General features: G+C 17.2%; 6 protein-coding genes across 6 annotated transcripts; 2 read left to right on the plus strand and 4 right to left on the minus strand.

Annotated features, from left to right (window-relative positions):
• Positions 1-1,241: 1,241 nt before the first annotated feature.
• PADL01_1103400 (conserved Plasmodium protein, unknown function) lies at positions 1,242-4,020 on the minus strand (the record flags this gene model as incomplete). The annotated part of the gene is made up of 12 exons (XM_028682486.1): positions 1,242-1,277; positions 1,365-1,426; positions 1,552-1,628; positions 1,773-1,890; positions 2,024-2,055; positions 2,243-2,300; positions 2,431-2,480; positions 2,690-2,748; positions 2,876-2,956; positions 3,048-3,112; positions 3,199-3,532; positions 3,688-4,020. 12 exons carry the CDS (start codon positions 4,018-4,020, stop codon positions 1,242-1,244), a joined length of 1,305 nt encoding a protein of 434 aa, XP_028538759.1.
• A 967-nt stretch (positions 4,021-4,987) lies between these two features.
• On the minus strand, positions 4,988-7,306 carry PADL01_1103500 (conserved Plasmodium protein, unknown function; the record flags this gene model as incomplete). The annotated part of the gene is made up of 2 exons (XM_028682487.1): positions 4,988-5,066; positions 5,217-7,306. The coding sequence occupies 2 exons, from the start codon at positions 7,304-7,306 to the stop codon at positions 4,988-4,990; spliced, it is 2,169 nt and encodes a 722-aa protein (XP_028538760.1).
• A 1,449-nt stretch (positions 7,307-8,755) lies between these two features.
• On the minus strand, positions 8,756-9,487 carry PADL01_1103600 (40S ribosomal protein S4, putative; the record flags this gene model as incomplete). The annotated part of the gene is made up of 1 exon (XM_028682488.1): positions 8,756-9,487. The coding sequence occupies one exon, from the start codon at positions 9,485-9,487 to the stop codon at positions 8,756-8,758; it is 732 nt and encodes a 243-aa protein (XP_028538761.1).
• A 3,013-nt stretch (positions 9,488-12,500) lies between these two features.
• On the plus strand, positions 12,501-13,246 carry PADL01_1103700 (centrin-4; the record flags this gene model as incomplete). The annotated part of the gene is made up of 3 exons (XM_028682489.1): positions 12,501-12,813; positions 12,939-12,983; positions 13,098-13,246. 3 exons carry the CDS (start codon positions 12,501-12,503, stop codon positions 13,244-13,246), a joined length of 507 nt encoding a protein of 168 aa, XP_028538762.1.
• A 549-nt stretch (positions 13,247-13,795) lies between these two features.
• On the minus strand, positions 13,796-16,120 carry PADL01_1103800 (translocon component PTEX88; the record flags this gene model as incomplete). The annotated part of the gene is made up of 1 exon (XM_028682490.1): positions 13,796-16,120. One exon carries the CDS (start codon positions 16,118-16,120, stop codon positions 13,796-13,798), a length of 2,325 nt encoding a protein of 774 aa, XP_028538763.1.
• A 3,385-nt stretch (positions 16,121-19,505) lies between these two features.
• On the plus strand, positions 19,506-21,026 carry PADL01_1103900 (tRNA-splicing ligase RtcB, putative; the record flags this gene model as incomplete). The annotated part of the gene is made up of 1 exon (XM_028682491.1): positions 19,506-21,026. The coding sequence occupies one exon, from the start codon at positions 19,506-19,508 to the stop codon at positions 21,024-21,026; it is 1,521 nt and encodes a 506-aa protein (XP_028538764.1).
• Positions 21,027-21,234: the final 208 nt, after the last annotated feature.

Genomic DNA, 21,234 nt, shown 5'->3' on the forward strand with positions numbered 1-21,234 from the left:
ATATATATTAAAAAGAATTTGAAATTATGATATATAACAAAAAAGGAAAGATTTTTTAAAAAAAAAGAAAAAATAGAAAATTAAAAGAAATACGTTACAATTAATGTATTTCCTTTTATTTTTCTTCTTTTTTTTTTTAATTTCTTTTTTTTTTTTTTATATAATCTCATAGTTCTTTTTCTTTTTCACATATATATTATATATATATATATGTGCGCCTATTTCTTTATTTTTAGTTCATATAATTTTTTTTTTTTTTTTTTTTTTTTTTTATTCTTTTTTTTTTTTTTTTTTTAAATATATCATAAATTTTATGTATAACACGAAAGGAAATACATATATAATACCATTCATATTATGTATTCTTTTTTCTTATAAAATATGTATATATAATTAAAATATATATATACATATATTTCAGTAATGCTAAAAAAAAAATATAAGGAAATTATAATGTAAAATAATATTATTAATTTATATGTGTTATGACAAGACATATATATACACCTATATAATATAATATAAAAGAATAAAAGAAAAAAAAAAAAAAAAAAAAAATACAATATTATAAGCAATTTTAATCACAGAATTGAAGAATATTTTGTTTTCTTTTTTTTCAAATTTTTTTTCTTTTTTTTTTTTATATTTGTTAAAGCATAGTTAGTTGTGTTTTGACATATAAAAGAAGAAAAGGAAAAAATTAAAAAGAAAATATATATATATATTTAATATATATATTATATATTCTCATTAAGTAGATTATTATTATTATTTATATTATATTTTTTTTTTTTTTTTCCCTTTATATATATACACAAAAATATATAATTATTACTTCTTTTTTTTTTTATATATATATTTTTTTTTAAAAGTAACATTATTTTATTTAAACTTTTTATTATTAGGCTTCACTAGAAGCCATTCTTTAAAATAATTATTTTATTTTTAATTTGTTTTGACATATGTATATGTCTTATTTTTTGTTATTATGCTGAAAAGCATTTATTTATTTATTTCTTTTTTTTTTTTTTTTTATAATCTGAAAGTTTTTTTTATATTATTTTGTTAATAAAGTTTAAGTCAAAATTAATAAATAAAAATGGAAAAATTAAAAGTAGATGTAAGAATTGAGGTTGTATGCAATAAAAGATGTCATATATATATATATATATACAAATATATTGTTTGTTATTTTATATATGTGCTGACCCTTTATTTTTCTTATATACCTTCAACAAATTTTATTTTTTTCTTGGATAAAATAATGCTAAACTATTCTACAAATAAGTAAATATATAAAATATAATGTTTTAAATTTTTTTTTTTTTTTTTTTTATATATTTATCATTCTCTATATATGTTACATCATTTTTGGTTAGTAGGAGTGTTCCATCATTATTCCATTCTGCTTCTTTACACATAAAGTCTTCAATATAAATGAGATGAAAAAAATAAAAAAAAAAAATAAAAATGTATGTATATAATTTTATATGTGTTATTATATTATCTTTCATTTTTCTGTATATTTATGTTTTATTTTTATTTTTTTACCATTCGATATTTTAATTACAGCACATTCAAAAGGTAGCCACATAAACAAATAACATGTACTTGTGCATATTAAAAGCCTGAAGAAATAAAAGATAAAAGCATGTGATGCTCTCCTTTTCTTCTTCTTTTTATTCATTCAAAGAAACATAAACAATATATATATATATATATATATATATATATATATATATATATATATATTATATATATATAATGTATACCTTGGTTTATATAATATATTATCCCACTTTAAAAATGTCACTTTATTTCTTTGTTGTAATATTGCTATACATGAATAATTTTTTGTTTCGTATATCCTCACCACATTGTTATGGTTTTCTAACAATATAAAAGATATATTAATAATTCATTTTTAAGGATATCATTCGAAAATATTTATAATATATATATATATATATATATATATATAAATATATATTCATTTATATTTATTTATTTATTTTCATTTTACCGTTTAATACAGCTAAATAATTTGCACAAATACTAAAGCATAAAAATGTTATTCCCGCTTTTGTTGTAGCTCCAACAGGGCCCTATATATTATATATGTAAAACTATTTTATTATATAATTTTTATAGAGGGACACAAAAAATATAAAAAAAACTTATATTAAATAAAAAAAAAAAAAAAAAAAAAAAGCGAGAAAAGAATATATAAAAAAAAATATACAAATAAAGGACCTTTTCACTCTTCAGTTTGTATTCTCCTTCTTTTATGCCTTCTGATACTGTAATGGGTATTATCATAACATATTTATGTGTATAACTATACATATATATATATATATATATATATATATATATGTTATTTATTATATCATTATTTTGTTTTATTAGTTCCTTTCTCTATGTACTTACCATTAGTGTAAAAAGAAAAGTATTCATTTTGTTTCCTTTTAGATGTTATACTAATATGTTTGAATTTATATTAGGACAAAAAAAAAAAAAAAAAAAAATATATATATATATATATATATAAAATAAAATAAAATTGATCTGAGAAAAGAGATATTTAGAAACAACAAAGAAAAAACACAAATGTGTAAAAGGACATATTGTATGTCTATATTTTTTTTTTTATTATTATTCTTATCTCTCTTCATGTCATTCTTTTTACTTTGTCAAAAGGATGTCATTAATAGGATCTTTAGTTGAAATGTTTTCTTTATATATGTTCTTCAATAATTAAAAATAAATATGGTAATTAATCATATGATATATTAATATATCCCCATAAATATCATATATATATATATATATATATATATATATATATTTATATTTATATTTATTTTATTTATACAAGTTTGTCGTTCATCTGTATTGTGCTATCCAATAAGAATGACTTGATTTCTTTAAAATTTTCCAGATCCAAAATTTTGACCTACCAAAAAAAAAAAATAAATAAAATAAATAAATATATAATATATATATAATATATATATATTATTATGATTCTCTGAAGTGTTCCATACATATCCATTTTCTAATCCTAAGGAAAATGTATTTTTCATTTTATTTATAGATACAATATTAATACCTATAATATAAAATATATATATATATACATATATATATATATATTTTATATAATTATATTTTTTCTCTTCATTTTTTAAAAATTACTTGCCAAATCTTCAGCATACTTATATACATATAAGAGGTCCCCATCAGTACTATAGATGTGTAATGATTTGTTTTTATTACTATAAGCTATGATATTATCAGATCTGCTAAATAATATATCGTTAGGAAAAAAGTTTGTAAATTTAATATTTTTTATAATAGTATAATTAAATAAGGACAACAACAAAATGTTTATATCTTTCTTATTTTCAATTAAACATGCAAATATAGTATTTATATAATTCCAGCAATATCCTTTATTTTGATATTTCATATTTTCTATGTTTATTAAACATTTTTCTGGATTATTCATATTATATATACTTAAACATTGCTACATAAAAATATACATACATATATATATATATACATATATATATATATATATGTATATACTTTTTGTATTATCCAATTTTTATAGAAATAATATAAAGTCATATACAAAAAAAAAAAAAAAAAACATATTAGACACATTTATTTTATCATTACCTTTTCATATTTGACTACACCAATGTTATTATTTTTCGATAAAAAAAATGAATGATCATATGTTTGAAAATAATCACTTATTTTATTTATTAAATTATTTTTATAAAAAGAATAAATACATACACATCCTTTATTTTTTATTAACGTAAGGAAATGAATATTATCATTCGATAATATAATATCATCTATTTTATAACTTTCTATATATATTCTATACAGTTCAAAATTTTTTACTTGTATTACGAATATTTTATTTATAACTGTGTAGATTAAAAATAAACCATCATATGAAAAGAAGCACATATCGCATTTTATAATGTCGACACTTTTCATATTGTTATATCTGATGAAAAAAAATAACCCTCAATAAGTACACAAAAAAAAAAAAAAATTAATAAATATATATATATATATATTACAAATATGATAAAAAAAAAAGAAAAGAAAAAATTGTAGAATAAAGAGTATGCTGATATATTTTTATTTATTCTCTTAAAATCATATATGTATTGATACTTATACATATAAGCTATATATAAATAATCATGGGTAACTTATATATAACCTCATCAAATTAATATAATAAATACATACATAAATACTTTCTTTTTTTTATATTATTATGTTTATATATATATATCTACATATTCTTAATACGTTTCATTTTTTTTAATATTTTTCATATTAAAAATAACAAAGATATTATTAACCTTAAATATGTGTTACTTAAATTGGAGGTACCCAATAAGGTGGGAGAAAAAAAAAAAAAAAAAAAAAATATATATCAATATATATATATATATATATATATATATATATATATATATATATATAATAAATTAAAAGAATGAAAAATGAAAAAAAATAAACGAAAAAAAAAAAAAATATAATAATAATAACAAAAGGAAATCATAAATAAATATATATATACATATATATATGTGAGACACATTCCTTTGTTTTTATTTCAATAAAATTAAAAACAAAATAATGGTGATAAAATTGTAAAATATTTATGGATATATGCATTTAATGGTTTGGCAAATGAGATGAAATATAAGAAAAAAAAAAAAAATAATAATAAATAAATGAACATATATATATATATATATATATATAAAGGTTTTATTTTATATATGATGATTTTTTATCATTTACAATGTAAGCATGATAAAAGATGACTACACTATAATACACACATATATATTATATATACATATATATTATATATATTTAGTATTTTAGAAAAAAAAATATTTTCTTTTTATTATCAACATTCTTATATGATAATTATTATCATTCAATGACCTACAGTCGAGGGACAACTATTTTTTGCATCGTCAAAGAAATAATGCTTCATTCGTCTTACCTTCATTTTTCTAAAAAAAAAAAATATTATAAAATAAAAATGAAACATATCATATACACACACATATATATTATATATATATTATTATTCCCTTGCAGATGGGTCTGCATTTAATATGTTTGTATATTTTTTTTTTTTTTTTTTTTTTTTTTTTTTTTACTTTGTAAAGAGAAGTTTATATATCAAATAAACACTTAAGAGGAGGACCAAAAATATAATAAACATAATGATCATATCAAAAACTTCGTTTACCCTTATAATTAATTTAGTAGTACCACTAGAAACAATGATATTTTTATTTTTGACTACATGAAATGTGCGTTGAATAAAATGTCTATTTTCAATAAAAGAGATTAACAAGTTGTTAGATGAATTGTTGTAATATTTAAAGTATGAACATCCTACAACATTTTCATTTTCATTCTCATCAGGTATATTATTTAAATATTTGGATAAGAATTTTCTTTCATATGTAGCTTCTATGCCATAGCAGTTAATATGTCCAAAATATTCTTCGTTTGTATTTTTTATGGAATCGATAAGTTTTCTGCTATACAAATTGTTACTACTATTATTACTATTACTATTATTATTATTATTATTATTATTATTATTATTGTCAATGTTGTTCATATTATTATTATTATCATCATCTTTTGGAGTGCTATATATTTTCCAAACCTTCGTGTTAGTACTCACAAAAACTGATGATATATCCTTCTTCTGATTTGTTGATAGATATATATATTTGTCTTTAGAATTAATTTCATAAGGAATAAAAGATATGTCATCACATTTTATGTCATTATTATTTAAAGCACATTTATATATTCTTAATAACATATTATCACTTTCAAAATTTATATAATAAAAAGATATTTCATTTATTGAATCGTTGAATAAAACTAAGTCAATAATATTTTTTAATTGAAAAGATATATAATATTTATAATCTTTTAATAATATAACATAATCATTATCATCATAAAAAATGGCTGTATACTGATTTACAGAAGAAATATTTTTGATAATAGATTTATTTGTAATATATTTATTTAATACATTATTTTCTTGATATAATAATATTTCATATACATATTGTAAATTTTTATAGCAATTATAATATTCTTGTTCATTAAAAAATATACTATTACATTTAGGCAAATTATGTTTTAGAATATTATTATTTTCATGTCTCCATATAATATTTCTATTTCCTAGTTTTTCATCTCCCAATATATTACTATATATAAAACTATTATTTATAGCTATTTGTTCATTATTATATGACCATATAATATTCTGCATTTTATATTCTTCTTCATTTTCATAAGGTAAAGCAAAAACATTCTGTAAGTTACATTGTAATGTTTTACTAAAAATATAATAAGATATGTTTTTTAAATCATAATCTAAATTTAATATGCTTTTAAAATAATTAGCTATTTTTTTTAAAATATATGTATTGTCTTTTCTAATGCCTGTCATATATAAATCCATGAGTTCTTTATATTCTTCATTCTTTATAAATGTTATATTTAATTCGTTCTGTTTATTTGAAGAGGGGAAACATAACATCTTTTTTGGAATAAAATTTTTATTTTTATTTTCACAAATACAAGCACCGTTCATTATTTCATCTTCTGTCATAGAAGAATTAAAAGGGATATTATTATAACTATTATTGTAATTATTATTATTACTATTATTATTGATATTATTACTATTATTATTTTTGTTGTTTGTTATACTTTGACTATTAGTATTATTTTCTTTATTTCCATGTTTTATAACAAATGGCTCACTTTTTACATATAATTCATTTTTTCTATCTAAATATTTTAAACCAGATTCTGAATAAAATAAATTATTTATTTTACATGTAACACCCTTTTTTTTCTTATCCAATAATATTATATCACCATGATTATATTCAAATGTAAAATTTATATTTGCTGGAATTCGATATTTAAAATAATTTATTATTTTAGTAAAACTTTTATAAAAATATATATCCTCTTCTTCTATATTTATTTCATTCAAAGCAGAACTACTTATATCATAATTTTCTTCATTCTCATTTAAAAATATATATTGAAAATTATTTAATTCATTCTTCTTTTTATTCTTATTAGAATCATTCGTATATATTACTTTCACTTCTTTTCCTTCAACATTACATTTATATGACCAACTTTCAAAAACAGAAAATATTAAAATGGAGTACAAAAAGGCTATTATTTTTACCATAATTAAACAAAAAAATATAAAGAAATTATAAATAAATAATAAATATATAAAAAATAAATGATAAATATATAAAAAATAAAAAAAAAAAAATAAAATAAATAAATAAAATGTAAAAAATTAAACAGAATCAATAATATGAACAAAATGAACAAGAAAAAAAAAATATAAATAAAAAGAAAATGTAATAAATATACACACACAAATATGTATAAAATATATATAATATAAATATAATATTTTTATTTATTATATATTTTTTTTATTTTTCAAAGGTTATAAGTTTAGAATCTACTTTCAAAAAATATATTATATATATATATATTATCGTATTAGATATATACCATTAGAACTGATATATATATATATATAAAATTATTTTTTTTATAAATAAAGAAAAAAAAAAAAAATAAAAAAAAATAAAATTTATATAAAAATAAAATAATAATAAATAAATGATATAAAAAAAAAAAATCAATTAGAAGGACACTTTTGTAAATTTTTTTTTTTTTTTATATATTCACCAAAAATTTTAGAAAAGTGATAAATATATAATATACATATTATATATATATATATATTTATATATTTATATTTATTTATATATTTATTTATTTTCCATATAAACAATAGTGCATTCATCCTTTTAGAGCATTTTCAGATGATGGAAAAAATGGGAAAAAAAAAGAAAAAAAAAAAAAAAAAAATACTAATATATTAAATATAATACATTATTTTTTTATATATATTATATATGTGTGTATATATATGTAACAACGAAATATTTTAATTTTCTTCTAGAACGAGAAAATGAAAAACATTTATTCAACCTAAAAATATATATATATATAATATATTTTACATATTATACATTGTATAATCAAATAATTGTTCTATTTTTTTTACAAATATTATTTATATAAAATACTAAATTAATAAAAGAATTTATTTTTATTTATATTTTCTATATAGATTTTAGTTTATCACCTAATTATAATTTTTACTTTTGTGTAAAATAGCACTTTTTTTTTTTTAATTAGAAAAATATGAAAAAAAAAAAAAAAAAAAAAAAAAAAAAACGAAAAACAAAATTTTTTTGAAATTCATAAGTTAAATATTATAAAAGAAAAGAAAAAAAAAAAAAAAAAAAATTTACATTATATATATATAAAAGTATTATATTTTATATACTCTCTTCCATCATAACATTATTATTTCTTTGTTCCAATATGATCAACGGGTCTAAAATAATGTAGCACATATAATATACGAATGGGTTATATATACTATAATGTGTAACATATGATATAACAATATTTTTCATTTGGATATAATTTTTTTTTTTTTTTTTTTTTTTTTTCTCCTACTAATAAATATATAAATATATATACATATATATATATATATATATATACATATACATATATATATATTTTTTTATATATTTCCATTTTAATTATTTAGGGCCTTTAATCTATTTCTTCTTTCTTCAATAATATCCAATTTGATACCCTTTTCTCTTGGTAAACTAATATATGATTTTGTGTTATCTCCAATAACAAATACGTTACTCAATCTTGTAGCGAAAACTTTATTTCTCGAATCTTTCACATGAATAATATCATATGTACCCATATTTTTATCTATGGAAGATATAACACCAACTCTACCTACACTGTGTCCAGCTGTTACCATAACCATACATCCAACTTGAAATTTTAAGTGATCTAATACCTTTCCTGTTTCTAAATCCAAACGTACTGTGTCATTTACTTTGACTTCTGGGTGGACATAAGGTATACTCCTACCATCATGAGTTACAGCTATTGATAATCTTCCTTTCCTTAATAATAATTTTTTTACCTTACATAATTTATATTTACTCTCCTCATTTGTAATTCTATGTGGTACAAATCTTCCCTTTATGTCATATAAAAGACGGAAATATTCATTTGATTTTGTTATGTGAATTACATCCATCAAACCAACTGGAAATGTACAATCAGTTCTTACCTTATTGTCAACCTTTACGATTTTTTGAATTAATATCATCTTTACTTCATCAAAAGTTAAAGCATACTTCAAACGATTTCTTAATAATATTACTAAAGGAATACTCTCAAGTAATTTATGTGGTCCACTGCTAGTCTTGGGGGCATATTGACCACCCATTTTATTCAACATCCAGTGGGAGGGGGCATTCACCCTCTTTAAGTGTTTTTTAATACCTTTACCCTAAAATAATAAAAAAAAAAAAAAAAAAAAAAAAAATATATATATATATATAAATATTTTATACATTAGGTAGCCATTTGGAAAAATTTATTGCACATTCAGGAGAAAAAAAAAAAAAATTATTGCAAAGTCAGGTAAAAAAAAAAAAAAAAAAAAAAAATAGCATATGCTCAAATGATGTGCAAAAAAACAAAACAGCATATTCACATATATATATATATATATATATATATATATATAATATAAGAATAACTGCTTCCTTTTATATACAACAATAATGTAGAGCTATGCATATGAATAATATGATAAAATTAAGAAACATTATAATATATATAAAGAACATACAAACATAGGACTATAATGATTATAAATATATAAATGTATATATATAATTACTATTTATAATATTCATTATGATTACATTTATTTAAGCATATACATATATAAAACATTATATTAACATATATTTATATATATATATATATATATATATATATATATATATTTATATATTCCTTTTTATTTTCTTATTATCAAAATATTATATAACATTATTATTTCTCTTATTTTTATAATTACCATTTTTTTATTAAGATTTATAAAAAAGTTGTTGAGGTTCTTATTTCTACTTCAAATTCTTTTTGGAAATAATATTCCTTAAGGTTTTCTTATTTTTTTTTTTTTTCTTTATAAAATATATTTATTTCAAAAAAAAAATATATATGTATAAAATATAAATATAATAATATATTTGTATTATTATAATTCTCAATATATTATAAAAAAAGAAAAAAAAAATTTATAAAATTAAGGATGGAACATTATAATTATTTTTAATTAACTATTTTTTTTTATTCTTCATAATAATTTTTTTTTTTTTTTCTTTTTTATTAAAATGAAAAATTACATAAGAAACTATTTCTTATATAATATAATATATATATATTATATTACATATAAATATATTTTATTTTTTTCCTCATATATATATATATATATATATTTATAAATAAAAGAACTAATTTATATATGTATTATATATATATAAATATTAATATTACATATTTTTTATTTACAATATATATGGGCATAACATATATATTATTACTATATTAAATTTCGTATTATTTAAAATATTAGTAAACATTATTATTATATTATATAAAATTATTTTATATATGTAATAAATATAAAGGATTATTATATATATATATATATATATATAATATATATATTATATTATATATGTATATATTTTGTTATACAATTTTATCTACCCCTTAAAAAAACATTATATTATACCTTTCTTAATTTAAATATATTTTACATATACGAAACAAAATCCTATACTTATTTATATATATAATATTTGAGAAAAAAAAAAATCTTTCACGTTTTTTTTATTTTTGATATTAAATTATCATTCGTTTATTTGTGATATATATAAATGATTCAAATAATAAAATATTATATGTTTATTTAATATATTGTATAGATTTGTAGCAGAGGGGCTTCCAATACACTTAAATCACTTCTTATACTATATATATAATATATATATATTTTTATAGTAATTGAAAATTTATATATAATATATTTTGAATATATTATTATTTATATATATACCATTTAAAGAATTAAATGTTTATAAAAAAATAATTAAATATCGAATATATTTATTTATTCTTTTTTTTATAATAATGTAATTATAAATATTATGTATATATATATATATATATTTAAGGTTTTATATATTTTTTTTCAGTATAAAAATGTTCGTAACAACTGAAAAATAACACAAATGTAAAGGGAAAAGTAAATTAAAAATTATATATATATATATATATATATATATATATATATATAGAATAAATAATATAATATTCTTTTGAGAATATTTTAAGGTTATATATAAAGGCTTAATAATATTTGATATTCATAGGTATAAGATATTTTATAAAATTATATATTTATATATTTTATTATAACCATTCTCTTCTTAAAAATATATAAAAAATAAAGTTTTGTTGTTGCAAGAAAAATTAAGATTAAATGTAAAAGGTATTTCTCACATCTGAATAATAATTAATAAGACATAAAAGGGGGAATAAATAAATAAATATATATATATATATATATATATATATATATATATATATTTATATATTTATATTTATTTATTGTTGTATAATAAATTTATTGAACTGTTCTTTTTATATTCATATAAATAATTAATAATATATATGAGGTTTTTTAAAAAAGAAAGAAAAAAAAAAAAAAAGTACGCACAGTAAAATAGGGGTAAAATATTTGATATATATTATTTCTTTATTTATCATTTGAAAGAAAAAAATATTTTAAAATAATATCACTCTGTTCTGAATTTTTTGGAATGAAAATATAAATTTGTGATATATCTTTTATGTCTTAATATATATATATATATATTTATTTATTTGTTTTATAATTTTTTTTTTTCACTTATGTAAAAATTTTACTTTATATAAAGATAGGTTAATCATGTTCATAATTATTTTATATGTTTATTTAAAATAATAAATGTAATAAAAAATAAAAAAAATATAATATAATATATATATATATATATATATATTTATGTATGAAAAACATATTGCCCTGTTTGTTTATTTTTTGAAAAAATGTTACAAATATAAGGTGAATTTATATAATATGTGTGTATTCCCTCTTATTTAATTTTTTATTTCACGTCACTTTAAATATATATATATATTATATATATATATTATATATATATTATATATGTGTATATATCAATATAACTACAATGTAATTATAAAAAGTATAGATAAATCATACACATACACATATATATATATATATATATATATATATATATATATGTATTTTTTTATTTTTTATTTTTTTATTTTTTTATTTTATTATTGTATTTATGTCTTATGTGTAATTTAATTTGAACACAATGATAATTAATGATAACACAAATATTACTATCAATGAAGATGTTGAGAAAGAGCTTTATGAATGCTTTTCTTTATTTGATACTAACAAATGTGGTTACATTGATATTAGAGAATTTTATTTCGCATTAAAATCATTAGGTTTAAATTTTAAAAAAGAACAGGTGAAAAGTATTTTTCTGGAGATAAAAAAAAATATTGATGAGAAATTAAATTTTGATGAATTTTTTGAGATAGCTACAAAATATATACATACAAGATATAATGATGAAGAAATTGAACAGATGTTTTCTTTATTCGATCCAAATGATACAGGTTATAATAATAAATAAATCAATAAATAAATAAATAAATATATATATATATATATATATATATATATATATTAAATCATATATTTATAATTAACTTTTCAATTTTATGATTATTTTTATTGTCAGGCAAAATAACACTGCAATCGTTAAGAAAAGTATGCACAGATATAGGTAGCTATGGAAAAAAAAAAAAAAAAAAAAAAAAAAATAAATAAATAAATATATATATATATATATATATATATATATATATATATGTATATATTTTATTTGTTCTCTTTTTAGGTGAAAATATTAGCGATTCCGAGCTTAACAACATGATACATTTTGCAGACAAAAACAACGACAACGTTATTGATATGAATGAATTTAAAAAAGTCCTTTTATGCTCATGGAATAATGACCCATTAAGTGATGTTGATTCAGATTCATAAATAAAAAAAAAAAAAAAAAAAATAGTCATTCTAATTATTAATTATATATATATATATATATATATATTTTTTTTTTTTTTAAATCAATTTTTTTCTTTTTTTTTTTTTAAGTTGTCAAAAGTTCAAATACATATAATACAATTATATATTTTAATTTATTCTTTTTTATAACAAAAAAAAAAGAAAAGAAATAATAAATAAATAAATATACATATATATTTTTTATATATATATATTTATCCAATTTGACAAGTCAGGAAAAATAACAAAATTTTTATAATTATTTAAAAAAAAAATTAATTTAAAAAAATATTTAATTATAGATAACATGTAAATTTTAAAGAAAATATAAACAAAATAAAAATATATATATATATATATATATATTTTTATATTTACATTTTGGTCTAAATGAAGCTCAGACGTCTAATCATATCAAAAAACAAAACAAAAAAAAAAAAAAAAAGATAAATAATATATAAATATATATATATATATATATATTATTTATCTATATATATATCCATTTTAATAGTATAATTTTATCTGTTAACTTAAATAATAATTAAACTTTGAATCATTTTCTATGTTGTATATTATACTGTCTACACCAAAGGACTGATAGAATTTTTCTTTCAAGATAGATGTGTAGAAATGTATGGTTGATCCACTGTCATTTCCATATGCATCATTATTTGAAGAGAATATAACTGTATGGAATAAGGTCAAGAAAATATATCCATCTTCTGTTATATGTAGATCTTGTTCATTAACATTTTTAAATTTGGACAATAGGGTTGAATCAGGATATTTTTTTATTAGATCATCTAATACATTTTTTTGTACATAGAAATAATTTAATGATGTTGCAATAGGTCCTATTCTTATAGATGTATTATCTAGATTAAACCATTTTTCTAAATTCCATTTATTTTCTTGTTTTGTTAATTTGTATATAGATTTTTTATTATTAGTTACATAAATATAGGTAGATAATTTATCTTCATTATCACCATAAGATATATAAGAAATATATTGAAAGAGTTCATTTCCTTCTTTTTTCTTTTTATTTACAACATAACAATCATATGCCTTTTCACTTTTTTTAATAATACATTTATTAATATAATTATAATTATCATCATTTCCTGTAATATATACAATTACATTATTATTAGAACTATTCTTTGAATCTATAGATATACCATATGGCTGTGGTATGTTTATAGTTACAAATCCTTTAGGTAAATATACATATAACATATTATTTATAGGATATGTTATAATATGTATATCTTTAAATGATTTATAATCAAAACCTAAATAATTTTTATAACCATCAAAAAGAAAATTCCCTTGATATTTCAAATTATATTCTTCTGATCTATTTAATAAACTAACATAATTATTTCTTGTATCATAATAACATATATCATTAAATATTTTTTCTTTTCTTGAGCAATAACTAGAAGCACTAATATGTGGGGCTAAGCTATATTGATTAGTAATATTAATAAAAGGTAATTTCTTTTCTTCACTTTCATCGTCAATCTTAATATGACGTAGATCAACAATACCTTTATTGATATTACAGTTATAATAGTTAGTCCAAACAATTTTAACAACACTGTTATTATTATTGTTATTGTTGTTATTATTATTGTTGTTGCTGTTATTATTACTTGCTTGATTTTCTTGATTTTCTTGATTTTCTTCACTTTCTTCAGTTGGGATATCAAAATTTAAAAATTTTCTCTTCTGTTTATGTAAGGCTTCTACAATTCCACTCTTCTTATAATCCTCATCAATAGAAATATGTGCATCATAAACAGAGAAATAAAACGGATTAATATCTTTACTAAAAAGATCAATTATTGTATACTTCTCAACACTATCATTTGTTATCTTTAATAAATATAAACAACCTTCAGAAGAGGGTTTTTCTTTAAACATTTTTTTTGTATTTACTAAAACATAATCGACAGTTATAGATGTGTTTAATTCATTTGTATTATCACCCTCTTTATTTTTATTATCATCATTATTATTATTATTATTATTATAAATAGTGTGTCTACTTGTACTTATTCCTACAATTTTATCATTATTATTAAATGTGTATATAGTTTTTTCTTGAAATGTATTTTTTTCTCTATTAATATTTATCCTTACAATATTCTCAGCATTCTCTGTTATATATAATACATCCTCCACAATACTTATATCATTTAATACTCTTAAAGCTTGACCATTAACTCTATCAATAACATTTATTATTTTTATGGTTTCATTTTCTTCATTATATTCCATATGTAATATATAATAATTATTTCTTATAGCAGCTATAACAAAAAATTTATTTAAAACACTATCTGAAATAACACCTGTATAAAATAATTCTCTATTATTTAATATATGTCCATATTTTCCAGGATCTATTGTTGATAATAAAACTTTCTTTTTTTTTGTATCGATTCTATAAATATCTACATCTGTTAACGTTAATATCAAACCATTATTAGCTCCTATACCAACCATATATAATCTATCAGGAAATATTATTTGCATAACATTAACATTGTTCTTATATAAAAAAATTAAATTCTTAAATTCATGCTTTATATAATATATAGGATGCTTCTTTCCTTTCTTATAATTATAATCTATAGTACTAAATGGAATACAATTTGTTGGAAATTTTATCAAATTATTTAATTCTAAATTAAATGAATTGTCTTTACCTACTACCCTAACATTCATTAAACTATTCTGCTGATTAGTTAATAATATATCACCTGACTGTTTTATTTTATACACGCAGCTTGCCGCATGCACAAATATTATATATATTATAAAAAGATACTCATAAATCATTATAAACAAAAATATAAATATAAAAATATAAAAATATAAAAATATATATATGTATATATATATATATATATATATATATATATATTTATTTATTTATTTAATCAGAATATATAAAAAGTTAATAATATATATACAAAAACATATTTAACAGGCACATAAATGGAAATCCATATACATACGTGTGTTTTTATATAATTACAAGCATACACTACTAATATATAAAATAAATATATATATATATTATATTATATTAATATGCTTATAGTCTATATAGCTACAAAAAAAATATATAATATATAAATTATTGATATATATATATATATATAAGCCAAAACACATACATATATATACATTCAAATTATTATTAATTTTTATATATAATATATAAACCCTAAAAAAATTAATTTACATATAAAATGAATAAATAAATAAATATATATATATATGTGACATTTAAAAAAAAAAGGGAATCAAAAATCCTATAAAAAAAAAAAAAAAAAAATTATAAATCTTAAAAATAAATAATAAATAAATATAAATATATATCTTTATATATATATATATATATATAGAATATTATAATAAATATAAAATTAAAAAAAAAAAAAAAAAAAGGTATAAAAAATAATTGAAAAAAAAAAAAAAAACAATATAAATTCTTATTTTTCGCTTATATAAATTAAAATCATAAAAAAAAAAATTATTTTCTATATTTCTATATAACAATGTATATAAATATATATATTAAATATTTTATTATTAATATTTTATTAGAATGTTTTTTTTTTTTTTTTTCTCTATTCATATATAATAAAAATATGGGGCATATAAAAATTAACATATATTTTTTATTATTATTATATATATATATAATATATATATATTTATTTATACGTTACATCTATATATTATATTAATTAATTATATATTTTTTTATTAAGAATTATAAAAAAATTAACAAGAAAAAAAAGGAGAGCCATATAAAATAAATATATATATATAAAATAAAATATATATTTTTTATAACATTGTTATATTATTATATTATATATAAATATATTATATATACAATATATTAATTATATAATATATATAATATATGCATTATATATTAAAAAGCTTCCTCTTTTTCTATCTCCTAAAAATAAATTTTTTTTTTTTGTTGTTGTTCTCATATATACATACAGAGAAAAAAAAAAAAAAAATCTTCCCACATAATAAATAAATAAATATATTAATAAGAAATATATAACCATATAATGATATTTTAAATAATATGTATTATATATAATATATAAAATAATATAATCTTTTCAAAATATAAAGATAAATTATATTTATATATTATTAAAATATTCATTTTATGTATGTATTTATAAATTATTTATATATTATCAATAATTATATAAAATGACAAGAGAAAAAAAAAACTTTGCGCATATTTATATAAATATAAAAAAAATATATAAAGGTTGTTATCAAAATTTTTTTTTTTTTTTTTTTTTGGTACATAAAATATAAAATATATATTTTGATGTTTCTTAAAAAAAATTCAAATTAATTTTTTTTTTTTTTTTTTCCCTATATAATAAATTATATATATATATATATATATATTATATATTTATATATAAAGGAATAAAAAAAAAAAAACCCTTAATATTTTTCTATAGATATATAAATAAATACATATAAACAACAAATGCATGTTTATATAAATGAATAAGTTTTTTTAATATATTATAAATAATATATATATATAGAAAAAAAAAAGAAAAAAAAAAAGAAAAAACCATAAACGACATAATAATATACATCCCATGCTTTTTTCTTCCCTTGAAAATTTTATAAATGTAAAAGGGTTCATCCAATGTATTATTATATATATGATAAAATTTTTAAAATATTAATAAAAAGGTTTACATATATTTATATATAACCACTAAATAATAATGGTATTAAATTTTATTATATATATATAAAATGAAATAAAATTGATCATAATGTGTTTGTTCTCTTTTTTTTTTTTTTTTTTTTTTTTTTTTATTATTTATTAGTTGTGTTAATATTTATTTTATTTATTCATTCTTCTATAAACATATTTATATAAATCACATTTAATTAGAACCAAGGAAAAAAATATTTATGGGTATATGAAAAAAAAAAAAAAAAAAAATGTTTATCATATAGTTTCATCTTGACTATTATATATATATATATATATACTTATCACAATTGATAATATTCGCAATAAGGTTACAACAATATTTTCATATAAGGAGGAATATATATATATATTTATAAAAATGGTTATATGTAGAATAAAAATATTAAAGTCACATATTATAATATAAAATATTTGAAGAATGTTATTATGTTTATCTTATTTTTTTCTTGTTAATTCTTTTCCCTATTGGTCTTCCCTTTTTTATTTTTATTTAAAAATATATATATATATATATTGTAATATTTTTTGAACAAATTATGAGGAAAAAGTCTTGGTCAATTCGTCTATACAAATAAAAGATACTATATTTATATATAAATTATTGATTTATTTATTTATTCTTTTAATTATGTTTACTATTTAATAATTAAAAAAAAAAACACCTTATTGAATATAATTAAATAGTTCAAGTAAAAATTATATATATATATATATATTGAATTATATGAAGTCCCGTCAATATTTTTTTTTATAACATCTATATAGGTATATTTTATTTACCTATAATATTATTCTATAAGGAATACATTTTTATTTTTACCAAAAAAAATATATTTTTTTTTTTTATATCTTTTTGTTCCTCTTTATTCTATTTAATAAAAAATATATTATATGTATTTAAATGTATAACCTATAATTTTTTTTTTTTTTTTTTGTTTAATAAAAAATATAAAATTTTTAAATGAACATGAGAATATATATATTTTAAAAATGATATGATCATATATATATTATATATATGTATATATTTTTTTTTATTTATATGCTTAAAAAAGTTATTAACCATAAAAAGAAATATATTATATAAATATATCTTATATATATATATATATAACAAATATTTATATAATGCAATATATTATGAGTTTTTATAAATATGCCTAATTATGATAATAAAAAAGGTCCATTGTCATAATATGAAATTGTAATTATAAATAAATGTTTATAAAACTTGAAATACGTTCTAATTAAAAATTGTAGAGGAATACAAGAATTATATAAATATATAATATATATATATATATATATATATATATATTTATTTATTTATTTATCTATTTATTTTTTTTTGGGTGCCTCTTAAGATTATATAGTAAAAACTTACATAAATAATAAATAAAACATTAATTATATACATATATTTTTATTTTTACGACAATGAGGGGACCCCCAAAACGTGATATTTCTAGCTATATCGAAAAAACGAATGAAAAGAATTTATATAAAATAAAAAAAGGATTGGTTAATGATATGAATGTAGAAGGACATATATATGTAAATGAGAAATTAAAAATGTTATTAGATGAAGAAATAGCAACATATGAATTAAATAAGAATTCAACATTTCTTCCAGCAGTAATGCAAATTGCGAATGTATCTACATTACCAGGTATAGTAAAAGCATCTATAGCATTGCCAGATGTACATGCAGGTTATGGGTTCTCTATAGGAAATGTGGCAGCATTTGATATGAATGATGAGAAAGCAGTTGTATCTCCAGGAGGTGTAGGATTTGATATAAATTGTGGTGTTCGTTTAATACGTACAAATTTATATTATGAGGACATAAAACCTAAACAAGAAGAATTAACACAATTATTATTTAATCATATTCCTGTAGGTGTAGGATCACAAGGATTTATTTTATGTAATCAAGATAATTTAGATGATGCTTTATGTTTAGGAATGGATTGGTGTGTGAAAGAAGGATATTCATGGATTGAAGATAAATTAAATTGTGAAGATAATGGTAGAAGTCTTTATGCTGATAGTAATTATGTTTCTATAAGAGCAAAGAAAAGAGGAATTACACAAATGGGAACCTTAGGTGCAGGAAATCATTATGCTGAAGTCCAAATTGTAGATGAAATTTATGATAAAAAAAGTGCAAAATTAATGGGTATTGAAAAAAGAAATCAAGTATGTATTATGATACATTCAGGTAGTAGAGGTCTAGGGCATCAAATAGCTACAGATGCATTAATAGAGATGGAAAAAAGTATGAATAAATATAAAATTAATGTTATAGATAAACAACTTGCTTGTACACCTATACATTCAAAAGAAGGACAAAATTATTTAAAAGCTATGGGTTCTGCTTGTAATTTTGCATGGATTAATAGATCATCTATGACATTTTTAGCTAGACAAACTTTTTCAAAAATTTTTAATCAATCACCAGATGATCTAGATATGCATGTAATATATGATGTATCACATAATATAGCCAAAATTGAAGAACATTATATAGATGGAAAAATTAAAAAATTATTAGTACACAGAAAAGGATCTACAAGAGCATTCCCACCTTTTCATCCACTTGTATCATTAGATTATCAATATTGTGGTCAACCAATATTAATAGGAGGTACCATGGGTACCTATTCTTATGTCTTAACAGGAAATGAAAAAGCAATGCAAGCAACCTTTGGTTCCACATGTCATGGAGCTGGTAGAGCATTAAGTAGAAATAAAAGTAGAAATACTTTAAGTTATGTAGATGTACTGCATAAATTAAAAGAACAAAATATTTCTATACGTGTTGCATCTCCTAAATTAATTATGGAAGAAGCACCAGAATCATATAAAAATGTTTCTGATGTTGTTCAAACGTGTCACGATGCAGGGATATCAAATAAATGTTTTCGTCTAAAACCTGTAGCCGTCATAAAAGGATAACAAAAAATAATCCAATAAAATATATATATATATATATATATATATATATATATATATATATATATTATAATTACTTATATATTATGTATTATTTTATTGTTTTTTTTTTTTTTTTTTTTCGTTCAATAATATTATTCTCATACATATATATATATATATATATATATATATATATATATATATATATCACAACATTATGGTTTTATTG

Source organism: Plasmodium sp. gorilla clade G2 (assembly GCF_900097015.1).
Source record: "Plasmodium sp. gorilla clade G2 genome assembly, chromosome: 11".
NCBI lineage: Eukaryota > Apicomplexa > Aconoidasida > Haemosporida > Plasmodiidae > Plasmodium > Plasmodium adleri (nom. inval.).